An 18,853-nucleotide genomic window follows, 5' to 3' on the forward strand; every position below is an offset into this window, starting at 1 on the left:
CATTAAAATTTGATAGTCTTTAAGAGTTTTAAAGTGTATAATGAACTTAAATGAAGATTTTATATAATATTTTGGTATAATTTTTGTAGAAATTGAAACTAAAATATATCGTAAACTGGGCAGGTCGTGGCCGCCATGTTGCTTCGGTAATCGATGCAAATCATCGTTCGTTATCTGACATTTCGCAGGTAAGTTGCGATTTTTACCCTCTAAATATCATATTTTCCACCCAATTTTTTGTGTTATCAAATCATAAGTGTATGGATATGATATTCAGCTCTTAAACAGCTACTAGAACCGTAGAAATTTGCGATAAATTTGGTGAAAATTACGCGGAAATGTAACGTAATGAGATGAAGGAAAAAATTATTCGTCGAAAAAAAGATCGAAGGTTCCAGGCGTTTTGGATTGATTAAGTTTAGGTCTAGAATAGTACATCAAATTATGATATTATCAGCTTCTTATTCATGAAATGTAAGTAATTTTCGTGAAAATTACGTTTGGTTACTTGGCAAACATGACAAGATATCATTTCCAAACGTACATCCCAAGGGACCGCCCACTTTTATAATTTGTTTGCCAAAAAATTATTTTCGCAGAAATTCTGATAAAAATCTCATATGTTTTTGAATGTAAATGATTTTAAGATTAAAAGTTGTATTTATTCGAAATTGGGCTCTGCTATTTTGGATGAAATATCTCGCGGCTTAATCATGTAATTTAGATGTATCTGGGTCAACTAGGATGTGACTCAATACACATATATCAGCGCCAGTGGAACATACTAGAACATACGCATGTATGGTTGTGTGCGTGTTACACAAGTAAATATGATATTCTGTATGTATTTGTCATTTCGGATGGTGACGTAAAGCTTTCGGCCCCGTGTATGAGGGAGCGTCAAACCTCTGCACGTAAAAGAAGCCAACACTCTTATCAAGAAGAGTAGGGGTGACCCGGTGTGCTTGGCAAAAAAACGTGAGCGGCATTGCACTACCACTAGCTACTTGAAAAAGCATCATGCTTCACCTCAAATGAGGATGACTGCCTTATATTAACCTTTTTACCTGTATGCAGTTCCATAGTTGTGTCCAAAAAGAAACTGTGAGTTAACGCATGTTTTTCCGATGCAACGTTGACCAAACATCTATCAGATACTCTGAATGAATTATATTTACAAGACATCAACAACCAACCAAGGTGCCACTACGGCTGACTACGGTCAAGGGTTTTTGAATTAAGGAAGTGGCTTTTGACATGATCATCCTGTCAGTAGTAGAAAATTCTGTATTGTTGACAGGATCATCCTGTCAGCAGAAGAAAAATTTGCACTGTTGACAGGATCATCTTGTCAGCAGTACAAAAATTTGTACTGTTGACAGGATCATAACAATGCAAATTTTTCCACTGTTAAGGATCATCCTGTCAATAGCCTCAGAGTTGAATTAAATGGTTTCTTGTTTTTGTTGACAGTTGACTTTGACACAGATAATCGATTAATGAAAACAATCTATCAGCCAAGCTGATCGCCCGGAATCTAGCGCATGTGCAATATATATGTTCAGCATATGGGCTCATACAAATGTACATGCACATCCGTATCTAGATATTTTTAGAACTATCGCTTATCTTATACTATATAATAGGTTGTCATCCTATTGGTTTAAAACCCTGAATAACGTTAACAATATGATTATACAAATTCTTCTTATGCTCTCAAAGATGATTTATGTACAGACTATGTATAAGATTTGAATGCAACAATAATTACTCTTATAAATTGTATTTTGCCACATTTAACAACATCCATATTTGTATCCTACAGAAGACAACGTATGATGCTTTTGAGGAGACTGCGGTAGATGTCGGAAGTACAGGAAGTCTTCAGTTAAGATGTCTTCACAGAATTCCTGTCCCCACCTGGGGACCTTAGGGGACATTTCCAGGGAAGATCTCTTACAGAAAGCAAAGGTAATTCAAACAAAGTGTTTCAGTGTACCATTTTATTGTCTCATGACAGGGCTTGAAATCCTTTTTTTCTAACACCTGCAATATTGTTTTAGATGAATATTGCATTCACATGGGTCCTGAACTTTGGAATGAACTCCCAACAGAACAATGAAAACTCACTGCCGTATCGACCTTTAGAAATGGACTTTAGGAATGGAATTAGGACTGATACCGAATTTTAAATTGTATATTATTGTGATAATTGTATATTATGTCTGTGCGTTGTATTTGTATCCAGGGAGCCTGAAAAACAGGTCAAAAGACCTGAGTGTGTCTACTGGTTAAATAAAGAAATGAAATGAATGAATTCAAATACGTAACTGTAATAAGGACATATAGTTTTTGAAATTCTGTAAACGCAAAAATGTTTGCGGTGGTTTTATGTTTGCAGTTTTCTCGGTGATCTCTTTACCGTGACCTGAAAACCACCGCGAAAAGTCGTTCCATTGTTTAACTGTTATGCTACTATTGTTTCAGAGTCAAAACCACCGCGAACACTCCATTTTCTCCTGACTGTGAAATTAAATCCCCGCAAGCATTTCTGCATTTACAGTAATAGTTTTGCTGTCTTTTATCTCTAGGGATCATGCAGTTCCTGCCCAGCTGTAGGGCCCAACCTGTGGGCTTGTCTACAGGTAAGCAGTTACTTTTTGAATTTACGTACTGAAATAATCATTCTTGATTGGTCAATTTTGGTCCAGGTCTATCTTGGTTTTCTCATCAATGCTAGTGTGTTGAACACAAAGTCGAGGTTACTGGATGTTATATCAGATTCTGAAGTTTTCTGTTTCCAATTTTATATCTGTCCATCGTCCTCTATTATTTTACATTTGAGACCACAAATTTCTCCCCCCCTTGTGCTTTCCAGGCAAACTGCAATTACGTAGGATGTGGAGAATCAGCAGTGGACCACAGTACCCATCATGCCGTGGTAGGTCATGTCTGCATTGATGACTTTCAGTGGTATAACAACTTATTAGTCTAACCCTTTTCCTACCGAGATAGCTTTTTGATGCCACCTATGTTGTGGTTGTGGGGCCAGGCAGCAGAAAAAGGTTAAATGTTAGATATTAGTACACGTACTGTATATATACAAGAAAAAAGAAAATTCTTTATCTTGTTCTCATGATCATGGACCAAAGGTCCTGTTCAGGTATGTTCAATATGGAAGAACTCTATAGCTAGATGATAAGCCATCTGTGCAAGGCCAAGTCAAGCAGTTACAAAACTTCCTCTCAGGCTTGTAGCTAGGATTTATAGACAAGGGGTCCAAAAATGGGGGTGGGGGGGTGGGGTGCTGTGATGCGGGGGTTAGGTGTGTTCTAGTCTGATCATACTTTTAGCAGACCATTTTAAGCACTGAAAACTGCTTGTTCCATCTCTGTCTCCCAATGGGCTCTATGGATTAACAATTTCCTGGTTGCTTTACATGTCAATCAGTTTTCATGCAGTCCCAGTGTCTGGTAGGAGAAAACAAAGCAACTGTAACACAGTCACATGTGTCTCTAATTATCAGGGAAATGGGGGTCCTCTGTGCGTCCAGCTGAAAAAGAGGGCGTCCAATTTCCTTGTAATTTTAGTCTCATGCGTCCAAATGACGCATGGACCCATGCCTAGCTCAAAGCCTGCTTCCTCTTCCCCTAGGTATCGCCAAAATATATGTGTAGTAAGTCTTTGTTCTTATAACTATCATGGACTAATGGAAATATGTTAAAAGCAGTGTGTTAAGCACTAATGGCACCTACCTGTAAAGAACACAAAAAAATAAATAAATGCCTTGTTTTGTTGTATGTGCAGAACCAGAAGCATGCCCTGACCATGAACTTGACCACGTTCCGTACGTGGTGTTACTCCTGCGAGACGGAGGTGTTCCTGGACCAGCATGCCGCGTCGCCAGGCAACAATAAGTCCTCCCCGCATAAACGATCATCCAGCCAATCACAGGTTAGTTTTTAAAGGTCCTGCTTGTTTGATTGATACCAAATTTGATTGTCATTTGATCATCCAGCCAATCAAGTGCTCGCCAATCACAAGTCAGTTGCTGGAGGTCCCTTTTTTTGATTGGTGCCAAATTTGATTGTCATTTGTTCATCCAGCCAATCACAAGTCAGTAACTAAAGGTTCCTATTTTTGATTGGTGCCAAATTTGATTGTCATTTGATCACCCAGCCAATCTCAAGTCAGTTGCTAGAGGTTCCTTTTATTTGATTCGTGCCAAATTTGATTGTAATTTGATCATCCAGCCAATCACAAATCAGTTACTAAATGTTCCTTTTTTTGATTGGTGCCAAATTCGATTGTCATTAAATTTTGATCATCCAGCCAATCACAGTTCAGTATTTAAAGGTCTTTTTTGTTTGATTGGTACCACAAATGGTATAGAGATATGATTGCCTTGTGTTGTACAGGTATGCCTTTTGTAGTCATGGTATATTGTGTGTATAATTTGTATCTTTTAAGAAACAAGCATTTTGAATGTACTATAGACTTCTCAAGAGCAGAGAAACGGTGGAGGGGATGGCGCCTCTCATGTACAAGAGGACTACATTGATGATGATGCAGATATAAAGCCAAAAGGTTAGTAACTATCATCTGTTATTATATGTATGATGCACATATACATGCATATGGTGAAGTAGTTGGCAAAATCACAATACAGAAGTAGGATTCTCTATTGTAATCCTTAAAGCTACAAGTCTTGACTAGAGAAGTCCTTCAAACATAGCCTCATACTCATAAATGAAAATTTCTTTGATTTTTTTTACAAAGCCTGTAACATTTTTCTTCAGACTAGGTGTATTCAAATTAATTTGAAGAAATCAGATACATTATATTCACCAAGAAGCAGTTTTCAAAAGAGGTATTTTCCCAGATAATGCAAGTGTAATGCTTGAGACGAAGCATAGTGATTTTCCATAGTTAGTGCATGGACTGTTTTGTGTGTATATAACTGTATTCCGTTCTGGTTTCCCCTGACCGTTAGTAGATGACTCTCCAACAGGTCTGACCGGACTGCAGAACATCGGGAACACCTGTTACATGAACGCTGCGCTACAGGCCCTCTCAAACTGGTGAGCTCAAGATTTAAACCTTTTATGTATTTTTTTATTGGTTCAGCGTGTACTGTACATGCCAGGGTTGCCCAACTAGCCGGAGGCTATTACTAAGGGCGAACCATGTGCTGTCATAGGACTGTAGGTTTTGGACCATCTCACACCGGGGCATGCCCCTACTCTTTTTCAAAAGGTGTGGTGGGTTCTTTTACGTGCGCGGGGTGTGGCTCTCCCCAAACACGGGACCTCCATTTAATGTCCTATCCGAGGGATGCCCTAACCCTAGATGAGCTTAGTGAGGTACTAATTCAGACCTGAGTGAAGTGAGGAAATTTGTGTTAAGTGCCTTTCCCAAGGGCACAACGTCGGGCGCATGTTCAGACATGTCTGGGGGCAGCCCGGGTTCGAACTCGGGTCCCCTTGTTTGACAGTCGAATGTTCTATCCATTATGCCACACGACGCCACGCCATGATTTAAACCTTGATCTGCTAACTTCTGTTCTAGCCAATGCAAAATAGTGGGTTGTTGCACCCTTAGCAGTAACAAGTTAAAATGCATTCTTTCAGTTAATAAAGTTTCTATGTTCTATCCTAAGACAAATGGTAGACTAGTACTGTAAGTTTGTTTATTTTATGTGCGCAGGCCCTCTCCAACTGCTGAGCTCAATACTTAACCCGCAATCTGCTAACTTCTGTTCTAGCCAATACAAAATAGTGCGTTGTCGCACCCATAGCAGTAACAAGTTAGAATGCATTCTTTCAGTTAATAAAGTTTCTATTTTCTATCCTAAGACGTTAGACTAGTACTGTAAGTTTGTTTATTTTTGCCGAAATGAGGAAATGAAATTTTTGCATTATTTTAAAATTGCGGTAAAACCAATTCTGTAGTACAGTAGTAAAACATTAGAAATTCATATTCTCAGTGTTATGTTACCATGGTAACCAAGTCAATACAAAGACCGCAAAGATTTGCGGTGTCTCTTAATTCTGGACGAGAGATATTACCAACACATACTGCATTTTCACTAGATGCATTTTCACTAGATGTAGATTCATCTCTGGAGTTGACCTGCAGTTTTATTATGGATCACTAGGAGGAGCTTGTGACTGATGTTCTCTGTGTTTTCAGCCCTCCTCTGACCAACTATTTCCTGGAGTGTGGGGGGATGGTTGGCATGTCAAAGACTGAGAAGAAACCCGGGCTGTCCAAGAGTTATCTCAAACTCATGCTTGAAATGTGGCACAAGAAAAGGTACGTCAGAATTCTGTATCAGTATCTGTATAGCAGGCATAACTACCCTTCGGTGTAACACACCAGCTTTATGTATTATACATATCTGACTGTTTAGGTATACCTAATTTTCTTCTAAATAATTTTCTATATACAGATTTTCAATCTATTTTATCCCATTTCCTGCATATGCTTAAAATTGTTTCCGATTTTGTAACATACAGACTGAGTTTTAGCCCTCAACCACATGTCTTTTTTGCCATATTATATAAAATGTGTTTTATTGTTTTGTTCCAGACCAAGTTACTTGGTACCTGTCAGTATTGCCCATGGAATCAAGATGGTGAACCCCATGTTTAGAGGCTATACACAACAGGTACTGTACAAAAACATCAATGGCCTTTTTTGACAAGGCCTTAGGGTGGAGGCATTTTTGTATATATGGATGATGTGTCCACCACATGTTAGGACTATCTACCTACTACTACAGCCAAAAAGTCTAGAAAGCAAAGGGGGAAATTATTGGTGGTCTTCAGTCATCTTAGTCACTTCTCTTTCTTTTGTCATCATCAGTTGTGGTGAAGCATGATGTTTTTAGTAGTGTAATGTGTCTTGGCTACAGCTCGCATTTTTAGCCAAGCCCACTGAGTTACCCATACTCTTCTTGATAAGTGCCTTGGGTTCAAACCCCGAAAACAATAAAAGTTTGGGGCCAAACGGCTACCTTAGCTTGCTGAAGGATACTCTAAATGCAGAAATGTTCGCGGTTGTCACGGCTACCGTTTCACCGCAAACTTAAAGCCACCGCAAACATTTTTGTCCAATACTGTAGCAGTATGTGACTGTAGTGCTGCCGCAAACTTAAAACCACCGGGAACACTCCATTTTCACCTTAGCACGACATAAAATCCAGGTGAACTTAAATGCATTTACAGTAATATGTTGCCCCCCCTCCCCAATCTTATAGGACTCTCAAGAATTCCTACGCTGCTTGATGGACCAACTGCACGAAGAGCTGAAGGAACCGATCACGGAGTTCGAGGACTACACCTGTCCGACCAGCGACGACCGGTCTCCCACCGCGTCCAGCGCCAGCATCCCTATCCGCTCCTCTGACTATTCCTCCAGCCACTCCGATGAAGAGTACCATTCCTGCGAATCCGGCGGGAGCTCCGAGCGCAACACTCCACAGGACTCCAACGTTCCAAACAACGACGTCCGGGCGGCGCAGTCCATTCCGCGCAGCTCGTCCGACAGCGACATCCGGACCCTGGACTCCCGCGAGCAGCGAGCGAACGCGAGGAACCGCAACCGGGTCCTCTCCGAGCCCAGCGAGCACGTGTCGAACCTGAGAACGCGTTCGCCGCGAAAACGGGTCAAGTCGTGTCAGGGATCCGTACGCGGAACGCAGAGCAAGGAGGAGAGTAAGCGGCGCCGAGGGTCACGTCACGACATCGACGCGGACGTGGATGAGTCCAACGAGGCAGCGGAGACGGGTTCCGTACCGGATTCAGACTCGGGATGTTCGAGTAGCAGTCCGATGAGAGAGAGTCCGCCACACAGTCGCTCCAACAGTCCGCAGGGGGTCAGAAGTGCAAGTCAACCCAACAGTCCCATGAAGACCAGTCTAAAGGACATACAGCCCACCTTTAAATCAGGTAAAAACAGTCATTGTTTTGTCCATTATATTCTGTACCTGATGACTGTATAAAAAATGTAGAGATTTTGAGATTAATACTGTTTCAAGCTTGTTCTGTCTTTGTGTTACTACTATTGCTACAACTCAGAACTGAAAGTCTTTTTAATCTAAACGATTTTGTACTTTGATGAATTTGTGTAGCAAGTAACGCAAGTTTATATACATGTGATATTAAAACATTTTATGTGGAATTTATCTAAAAGCTTCGGGCAATATTTGTAATTTTTTCTGTATATCCTAAATATTTTCATTCCAATCAATAATTAGTATAAAGTGCAAGTATAAAAAATTTCTCTGTCAATGCAAAAAAATTGAATGTGGTCATTTAACTTAAAGGCAACCAAAGCAATATTAGGGCCAAAAAATGGAAATTAAAAAATGCTGAAAACTTTATGGTAGCGACATTAACTAACATTGTTTAGCACATTTGCATAATAGCTTCATACTTTTAGGATTTTAAAACTTTGCAAAATCGTGCCGTACGATGATCCCCTTAGTTTTGCGAGCCTACAAAATCTCTGGCCATGATTTTCAGTGGGTTCTCACGTCACAACAACGTCATATTTTTGCATCATGGACATTGCTATACATTGTGATAGTGTTGTTTGAACTTATCATGTATAGAAATGACTAAAGAAATTTGACTTCAAAATGTGATTTTTCGGATCCTAATATTGCTTGGGTTGCCTTTAACTCACAGTGCAGAGAAAGAAGAGACACATTCACCACCACAGCATCATCTCGGACGTGTTTGATGGGAAGATCCTGAGCTCTGTACAGTGTCTGACCTGCGATCGGATCTCCTGCACCAAGGAAACGTTTCAGGACATCTCACTACCAATACCCAGTAAGTCATCAGTTTTTAGCATGAAATATCTGATGGTTTACATATATAATTGTTATTCTGATTGATTCTGCTAGAGGGCGCTGCTGAGTTGTACCTGAGGGATTCTGAATAACATTTTGCTATCAATCAATTTTTATTCAGAGAGAAAGTGTAGTTGTTATCTGACTTGTGAAAGGATTGATAGATGTTCTACATGTAGCTGTTGTTCTGATAGATTCTGCTAGAGGGCGCACCTGACTGTACTGGAGAAACCATCAAGACGTTATTGCTATGCATTCCTATTCCATAGCATTAAGACGTGGATGTTTATCTAATGAAAGAATTCATGAGTTTTAAACTTGTAACTGTTATTCTGATTGATTCTACTAGTACTACTGTACTAGAGGGAGCACCTGAGTTGTACTAGAGAGACCCTCAAAAACTTGTTGCAATGCACCCCCACCCATTTTGTTGAGAGTACATGTATCAGAGTTTCTTCTTGTAAAGTGCTTGACTTCTTTTCCAAAATTTAAGAATATAGATGTAATCTTTGAATTTCACTGATTTTTGGCAACACCATAGGGGTGGAGCCTGCTATATTGTATTCGTTCAGTTTGAAAATATTGTAAAATGTTTCTATCCTGCAGGTAAAGAGGACCTGGCCCTACTCCATTCAGCCCAAGGCCCGTCCCTAAAGAGCTCTTGTACTGATGCCTACTCCGCTTCCCAGGGGTGGATGGGGTATTTCTATGACTGGCTAAAAAGGTAAAAGAAAAAACTTTTCAGGGTAACTGAAAAAAGTCAAGTCTGTTGTTGTAGTTGTAACAGACCATGTACTTTTGTCAGTAAAGTTATTTGCTTGTTTTTTTTTGTTTTTTGTTTTCTTTGTTTGGTGTAGGTGGCTAAATGGTTTGGCTAGCAGACATGGATGGAAAGTTCATAGGTTCCATTTTTGGTATTCCTGGCTAGATGCTATATGTCCTTGGGAAAGGCACTTTACACAACTTTCTTCACACCATCTAGGTGTAAATGGGTACCAGACTTTGGTTGGGGAGGTAGAAGATAGCCGAATTAGAGAGTTGGGCTCATCCTCCAATACTGTGCCTTAGACACAATGGTTGATAGTCTAGACTAGGCGATTGGTGCAAAATATAGCTAGAATTGTTCAAATTGTGGCAAAAGCATGAAACTTGGTAAGGTGAACCCTAAGTATGTACTTGATATTTTCAAGGGTGGAGCCAATTCGAATAGTATGTTTCTTAGCAACGGTTGCTAGGAAACCAATTTTCCCTATAAAATAGCTACATTTTCTATTCTTGTATGGAACATTTATGCCAAGTTTCATGCTTTTACCATAATTTGAACAATTTTTGCACCAATCGCCTAGACTATAACAACCCACTGCCCCTACGGCCTCAAAAAGACTACTCAGTATGGCAGTATGGAACCTTTACCTACATGTAATCTATTAGAATGTGCTTTTGAATGTTTGGACTGTGCCCTGATGGTGGTTCTATGTTCTGTTCCAGTTGGTTCTGGGGCCCACAGGTGACCCTGGATGACTGTCTGTCTGCGTTCTTCTCCGCTGATGACCTGAAGGGAGACAACATGTACAGCTGTGAGAAGTGCAGGAAGTATGGACAAATGTTCTGTTACAGATTAAACATGAATGTTAGGGTAGAACAGTTTGATACAATAAGTAATTGGAGCAACTTTTTGTCTTGTGGATTACTTGAATCTGATTACAACAGAAGAGATGGCCGTGTTGATATGATTTTCTACTAGCTTTTGAGACCGAACATGCAGTAGATGTGTTTTTATCATAATCGCAATCTTCATTTTTCACAGACTAAGAAATGGATTAAAGTTCTCCAAAGTGCTGGAACTGCCAGAGGTAAGAGACTTTTGTTAGTGTGGCTCCTTTTTGTTGATAAAACGTATTCCTTATCTAGTTTTCTCTACCTTATAATTTTGAAGAGGCGCAACAAAAAACAAACATCAGCATTGAACAAGTCATCACAGTCATTTGCTTACTCCGTTTAAGTATTTTACCCACTCCCATAAATGTAATACTAGTAGTAAGCTAGGCTGTAAGATGAACATGTGCCTTATACATGCATTTACCTAAAAAAACATTGCTATAGGAACAGCAAGGATAACTTGCTAAGAATGTGCTATGGATGTGCCACAACAACAACAAATTTGATACAATGCCATGTAAATGTTTCTTCTCTGCTCTCTTAGATACTGTGTATCCATCTGAAGAGATTCCGCCATGAAGTGATGTACTCCACTAAGATCAACAACTATGTCTCCTTCCCACTGGAGGGGTTGGACCTCAGGCCTTTCATGGCAAAAGGTGAGTTATTTTTGTTTCTAAATTCATGAATCAGTATATGAAAATGTGTGGTGTCGTGTGGCGTAACGGTAGGGTGTTCTGTCCAGAACCAAGCGGTCCCGGGTTCGAATCCCCCCGATGCCACTGATGTTGTGCCCTTGGGAAAGGCACTTTACACGACTTTCCTCACTCCACCCAGGTGTAAAAATGGGTATATTGTTCTTTGTACGTGGCACTGTTAGAGTAAGTTATGAAAAGCTTGAGTGCAGTGCCATGTCGTCCTTGTCTGTCAAAAAGTTGAAAGTTGAAAGAAAAAAAAATGTGAAGTGGATGGCTCATCAGTTGGGCTAGCAAAGTCAAGATTGAGAGGTCTTTGTTTGATTCCCGGCATTCCGGGTTAGATATTGTGTCCTTGGGAAAAGACACCGCGGATAGAAAACCACTACCCCAATAGCCTTAAACGAGCTATGAGACCTTTAACTACTTATTATAATATTATAAGTAAAATGATGTATCTTCTTCTAAATCTCGTTCCCAATAGTTGTTTATATCTTGCATGTCTAGACTATTGACTGTTTCCACTGACTGTTTTAGCGAAACGTGCGTAGACCAGCGGTTAGCGATCTTCCCTCTGGAACTAGAAGTGGCGAGTTCATTTCCGACTGTGTCGCTCACCCGACATGCACGCTACCGAAAAGAGTCGCAGTCCTTAGGACGGGACGTTAAACCGTGGTTCAATGTCCATTGTGCTTGTCGAAATGAGCTAAGGGAATTTGATTTCGGTATAATGAACCTGTAAATACTGTCATAGTGTCTTCTCTCTCATGACCAGTGGAAGATTAGCTCTTCAGTGAGCTAAACTGGACCGAGATCACTTTCCTTTTTTTCCGCAACTAACACTGTTCTCCCACCATGTTTCAGAGAGCCAATCCGAAGTGACGACCTACGACCTGGTTGCGGTGATCTGTCACCATGGCACGGCGAATGGCGGACACTACACGGCGTACTGTATGAACCACCTGAACGGCCAGTGGTACGAGTTTGACGACATGTACGTGACCGAGGTCATGGAGTCGGCTGTCACCAATGCTGAGGCCTATGTGCTGTTTTACAGGTGCGCGGTGTGACAAGAACTTTTTGGCAAGGCCTCAGGGGCGGAGCCATTTCATCGGATTAGGTTCATCGAGTTGTAGAGATTGATTTGTCTTTAAATATTGTTAACCCTGACATCTAACCTTTATGAAGGTATTAGGCTCGGTTTTAAAGTATTCTGAAATTTATTGTTGTTTTTGTAGCTTTTCTACAAGGTGTTGCAAAACACTGCTGGGACTTTGAATTTCCCAGCATCGTTTTGTTATACCAACTTCTTATTGATTTTTCTTTTACAGAAAACGTAATGAAGAGATGGAACGAGAGAGACACAAAGTAGCCAACCTGGTCAGCACGAAAGAGGTGACTCGTATTTTTTACATCTTTCATTACTGGAGAGTGCTGCAATGGACTAATAGAGTGTTTGCATAGTATACAGTGGGCCGTAGGTTCGATCCCCGAATGGGTCAAACCAAAGACTTTAGGAATATGTAGTACAAACTGCTTCCTCTGCTTAGTGCTTAGCATGAGGAAGAGTATGGTAGTTAAACACACACCACTACCGATGGACTAGCCCCCTGCTGTAGTGATTGCACAACTGTGTGGTTCATGTGCTATAGGAATGGAGTTTGGTACCACTACACACGGATAGGGATGCATACCTAAACCCACGTTCAGGTTCAGGTCCGGATTCGAATCCAGAGGTTTAGGTTCAGGTCCAGACTTAATAAGTCCGAACCTAAACCCATGGCATATTTAAATGATATTGTTACTGCATAACGTAAGCAACTTGGCTTAATTAAGTTGAAGACTCTCTTAAGTTGAAGACTCTTTAACAAAGATTTCTATCAAAGACACGGCATAACTGCAGATTGAAATAAACTCAAACTTGTCTGGTTTAGTCACTGGTAAGTTCTGACATTACAGTGCAAGTGATCCCAGTAAGTGTAAGGTAGTGTAGTCTTTACATGTACATCGATTCACTTTTGGTGCAGTTTAGGGATGTGAACTTAAACTCACATTCAGGTTCAGGTCCAGATTCGAATCACTGAGTTAATTTTTTTTTTTACCTGTACCTAAACGTCTTTATGAGTCCGGATTTGGTTCAGCATTTAGGTATGCATCCCTACACACTGATAGGTTCGGAAATGATAAACTAACATTAGCTTCTTTCCTGTTGTCGCCACAGCCTGGTCTGATGAAGTTCTACATCTCGCGCCAATGGCTCCACAAGTTCACCATGTTCGCAGAACCTGGGCCAATCAGCAACAACGACTTTCTGTGTAGACATGGAGGTACAAAACTCAACCCTGTACACCCCTCTTTAATGGAATCTCCCATTTGCCATAGTAGATAATCTCCAAGTAGATGTTGGGGGTGGAAAAGCACAAATTTTTGGCAGAAAAAAAAATGGCTTTTCGGAAAATTTTCACCCAACATCTGCTTAGAGATTACTCAGAATACACAATAGCGGCCTTGTAAAATGTCAAAAACTTGTAACTTTTATATATAACTTGAATGCTACCTCTTTGCCTTGTGAAATGTGATATTTGATTGCTATGGAAGGTTTGACAAGTTTGTATTTTTCAGGTATTCCACCACACAAGTCTTCATTCCTAGAAGACTTGGTAACCACAGTACCAGAGCCTGTCTGGGAATATCTACTGGACAAGTATGTACTACTGGTTTTGTGTTAGCAAACATTCGTTTTTCAAATCTCAGCCTAAGGTCTGGAGTTTGAATCTTTGCTTGCTAATGCTGAACCCACTTACACACTACTAGAAAATGTCACATGCTATGAGCTCACTGTATTTCTTAAAGGCATCCAGAGCATTTTATGAGGCTTAAAACTTGCATAAAAGAATTCCAATTTCTAGTCATTTTCCGATACATAGTAAGTTTCAATTACACTATACCATTTCATATCGACATTAAATGAGCAAAGATACGATGTCATTGTGTGGTGAGAACTGATAGAAAATCCAAGCCCAAATAGACTAGTCCTGAGTGTCCATCACAATTAGCGGTTCGACCAATGAGAGAGTGACTGCATGTCCGTCAAATATTTGCATTTTTATGTTTTAATTTTGCATTTCTACGTTTTGACGGCGGTGGGCGGGGCTATGGTATCGGTCTATTTACACTAGGCACGTGAAACTAAAAGATCACCATGTAGCTTCTTTTTGTGCCGCTTTTGAGCACTTTTGATAAAAAAAATCCGCACGCAAATGTGGTAAACAGTGGCATTAAATGTCAATTTCATAAAGATTACAGCAAATAGAGTATTTCCAGTTTTCAAGCCTCATAAAATGCTCTGGGTGCCTTTAAAAAGGGCAGAAGAATTTTCCCATTATAAAATGTTATAAACTGTACATTAGGTCAGTCTTTCTTGTAAGTACCGATAATAGAATATATTTCTGTTATTGGATCACACTCAAACTTCACAACATTCTTTCTCCAGGTTCGGAGGCGGTCCTGTGGTGAACCACCTGTTCGTGTGCGCCACCTGTCAGGTGGAGCAGGAACGGCTGGAGAAGCGCCGCAAGATCGAGATGGAGACGTTCATCAAGGTACGTTCTGACGACCTCGTTTCCTAGGACCGTTCTCAACAATCTTGATCTTTTTATTTATTGGCTTGGCTGTTCAGCACACACAGCCAGGGCTGCCCAACTAGCCTGTGGCTATTACAAAGGGCTAGCCCTGCTGACATTGACAGGACATTACAATGGAATTTTTACATCACCAGCATAACAAGCTATAACAACATTCTAAGTACATGTACATAAAAACTATTGTATATGAATATTTTTACAGAACACCTACGAACATGTGAAAAATGGTGGACATTGTGGATTTGTGATAGGCTGATAGCCCACTGTGTTTGACTTTACAAATGTATATCTCTGTAGAGTGTTAATACTAAAAGTTGACCGCCACGCTGGTGTCCCTATTTGCATTTCAATGGATCGTACTTCAAGTGTACACTGTATTGTTGTGTTTGATCTGCAAGTTTTTAAGTACACTACTGGAATCCTCTTCTTTGAGACAGTAAATAGTGGTTATTTGAGAGTGTGAGAAGATCTTTAATTACCTGAAAACGGTTCAGCTTTATGATGATTCGCTGAAATGCAAATACTCTGGACACCAACATGGCCGCCGACAGTGATGATATCATGGAAAAATGCAAAGACTACTAGCTTTCGTAGTATGCATATTGTAAGTCAAGGTTGTCACTTTTTTTCCCTCCAGTTGAACAAGGCATTCCAGGAAGAGGACTCACCCCCCATCATCTACTACATCAGCATGAAGTGGTTCAGGGAGTGGGAGTCATTTGTGAAGGGCAAGGAACAAGGTAAATGGAAGATCATTTCTGCTGCATCCTCTTGACATGCTATCTACTACAGAACATGGTTGTAGATCTTGATTTAAAAAACGTTGACTTCTCTATTGTACATGTATAGGTCACGGTAGAGACTACAATCTGGCTCAATCCTCGATTCTGCCGATAGAGATCGCAATTGGAGTCGGAATTTTTCTGTGTATGTAGATATTCGTTAAAAGACAGTCTGAACTTTTTGACTTTGATTCCTGTCATTTTAGATCAATGGATCGACTTGAAATTCAGGATTTATCAAAGGGAGACTACTCTAACACATTCCAGCATCCTAGTCGCAGTCTCTGTCGACAGAGACTCCGATCACGATCTCTAATTTAATTCTGCTAGACTGCAATCTTGACATATATTATACCAGTGCATGAACTTTAAAAGATATGGTCCATGGCCATTGAAAATTTTATGGTGTTTGTCTGCATTCTAAAGTCTTTCACAACTGTACCACATCATCTTTACCTGCTACAGATCCACCCGGTCCAGTTGACAACAGTAACATTGCTACAGGAAAGGGACTGGTTTCTGGCCTCAAACCAGGTATGTTTGTCATTTCTATTCTGTCCTTTTCCTTTAAAATAACCGGCTCCAATATTCTATTCCTTTATCATTGCTTTTAATGGCACTCTAAATCTTGAAAATATGTAGTATTTTCAAGTTAATGTTTAAAAAAAAATTAAGTCATCACACTAAGAAACTATTGTTTCAACTGAAGTCAAAGATACAACAAAGTTTCTATTTTTACTGTGGGAAAAAAACTGTGTCGCAAACATAGATGATTTGATTTTATTAGAATTGCAACAGTGCAATACACGAGAGACACAGGCAGCTATTGCTGGTGTCGTGACCCACACACACATAATATACCCGTTTTTACACTTTGGTGGAGTGGGGAAAGTCGTGTTAAGTGCCTTTTTCCCAAGGGCACAAGATTGGTGGCGTCAAGGGATTTGAACCCGGGACCGCTGGGTTCTGGGCCGAAAACCCTGCCGTTACGCCACACGACCCCACGAATGGATGAATTTACTGTAACTCCAACATTTCCCGATCTAGGCTCGGATTCCGGTCAGATCTCTGAGGAGACATGGCAGTTCCTGGTGTCGATCTACGGAGGGGGTCCGGAGATCATCCAGCGTCAGTCTCAAGCCCTGCCCGACGACACGGAACGGGGGGACCAGGAGGAGGAGGGGGGTGGGGACCCGGAGGGGGGTGAGGAGGGGGAGGAGGATGACCACGGGGAGAAGAAGATTCAGCAGGAACTGTAGTACAAGAAATGAAGAAAAAAAATGAGACATGTAGTAGTAAGTGTATAATACCTAAGTCATATTTCAAAGGGGTATGAAGTCTGAGAGACACAGGATTTTCAAATGGGACATTGTTTTCATCGATTAGGTTACAGCTTGGATCCTGTGTACTTTCTGCTGGAATCTGGGCTGATTTTAGGTCCGAATTAAAATCAACTGGGGCCTGCTCGAAGAAGAAAAGTAGCCTGCCATCTGCTACAAGTCCCACAAGGCCTGGATGTGCAAAAGAATTGCCCGAAAACTACCCGACTTGGTTTGGAAATGAAACCGAGGTGTAAGACTGGATAGGCTGATCATAATGAACGGCAAGAAAGTACTACACTATGATAACAATTCTCAGTAGTTTCTTGCAGTAGTATTAAGTTAGAAATGTTCAACTAACTGTATATACCTCCACGTGCAATGGAAATGTAGGGGACTCTCATTCGGCAATGCCTAAATGCTGTGCAAGTTTAATCTCCAAGCAGATCTATAGGTTGCTAAGACCGTATCAAACTGGCAGAGGAAGTACGTTTTGCAACCCAAGCAAGCTATACAAGCTCCTTCTTTCAGTTGGATACGGTCTTTGCAATCCATTGGGCCTGCTTGGAGACTAGTGCAAGTTGTCTGTATATGTATATAGATGCTTTTCTTCAATGGTTTTGTTAAGCTATGTGCAACAACATTCAAGTCCTGGCCAATGCTTTTTAAAAGGTATTTACATTCTAGTATGTTGCTCTTCTTTAGAAGTAGGTTGTGATAGTCTATAAAATTGATGTGTTTTAATGTATGCGGAATACTGTAATACCATTAGTCAGATTCCCCCATCTTGTTCCCAGAGCACCACTGTCACAGATTCTCATTCCCAGGATACTGTCATTGTAAGAATATGATAGACATGTTGTATATTACTATAGAATGGTCTTTCTTACTATAATCACTTCAGTTATATTCCTAAAATGATTTGTTAGAATAGGGAATGACGTTGACTTTAGGAAAATGTTGTCATTATAGGCAAATAGTTATTTAATGTCAAGACTCAGACCTCCGTATAGTAAATTATTATAGTGTACATTTACCATTTTTGTCCTTCTATTCTATTTGTAATGAAAGCTGAAAAGTAGAAAATTTGTGAATATTGCAATTTCTCATCACTAGGTATTCCGTGATCGCTTTGTATAGACTTGCCTTTCCTTTGGCACATTTGTACGTTATTGAATCATTGTCATGCTTATACATTCCTTTTTGTCATTCTTCCTTTATTAATATTATATTACAGTGTTTTTTTCTGTGGAGTTGTAAAACATTATGTAGAGGACTTCTCACTTTTTCAGTGCAATATTTTAATTAGGTGGCTGTGCAAAGGGGGCTTACTAAGTTAATCCACTAGAATTTGCCTCTTTAAATGCAAAAAATATTTCAAGTTAAAATGAATACACAGACCCACGAAATTTATGCATGTTTTGAAATTGCTGCTGCTGCATTGATTGATATTCGCATATCTAACTTTCAAAAAAATCGTCAGTGACATGAACTATTTGCTTCTATACTAGTTTGCCAAATTTTTGTTTTTGATTGCAATTTTGACAAAACTTTGGAAATTTATCCTTTGTTTTGACCATCACCTTCTGTACATCTTGGCCAGTAAGCTGAATTGTAAATATTGCTTGTATTAATATGTAGGACCATCTCTTGTTAAAAATATCAATGGTAGTGTTGTATGTTGATATTTGTGTCTGTCACTAAGCTAGCCTGGAATCCAAAGCTATTATAGCTCTCCATTTGCGGAGAAAGACTCGGGAGCTATAATAGGTTTGGATTCCAGGCTATCACTAAGCCTGAAAGAGGCACATGTACCCACACACAGGTTAACTGTAGGTTGCAAGAAAAAGGTGATGTTATTATGGTAGATACAGGACTACAGTGCAGAGGCACG

General features: G+C 40.1%; 1 protein-coding gene across 1 annotated transcript; it reads left to right on the forward strand.

Moving 5' to 3' along the window:
* Positions 1 to 113: 113 nt before the first annotated feature.
* On the forward strand, positions 114 to 16,899 carry LOC136442054 (ubiquitin carboxyl-terminal hydrolase 20-like). Its single transcript, XM_066438656.1, has 23 exons — positions 114 to 188; positions 1,826 to 1,971; positions 2,592 to 2,645; positions 2,879 to 2,941; positions 3,808 to 3,954; positions 4,497 to 4,587; positions 5,012 to 5,081; positions 6,193 to 6,315; positions 6,592 to 6,670; positions 7,262 to 7,952; positions 8,694 to 8,840; positions 9,467 to 9,584; positions 10,349 to 10,453; positions 10,668 to 10,713; positions 11,064 to 11,178; positions 12,079 to 12,271; positions 12,546 to 12,609; positions 13,436 to 13,541; positions 13,837 to 13,918; positions 14,708 to 14,816; positions 15,496 to 15,598; positions 16,106 to 16,174; positions 16,688 to 16,899. Exons 2-23 carry the CDS (start codon positions 1,894 to 1,896, stop codon positions 16,897 to 16,899), a joined length of 2,865 nt encoding a protein of 954 aa, XP_066294753.1. The 5' UTR covers positions 114 to 188; positions 1,826 to 1,893.
* The last annotated feature ends 1,954 nt before the right edge of the window (positions 16,900 to 18,853 follow it).

This window comes from Branchiostoma lanceolatum, chromosome 9, assembly GCF_035083965.1.
Source record: "Branchiostoma lanceolatum isolate klBraLanc5 chromosome 9, klBraLanc5.hap2, whole genome shotgun sequence".
Lineage (NCBI taxonomy): Eukaryota > Metazoa > Chordata > Leptocardii > Amphioxiformes > Branchiostomatidae > Branchiostoma > Branchiostoma lanceolatum.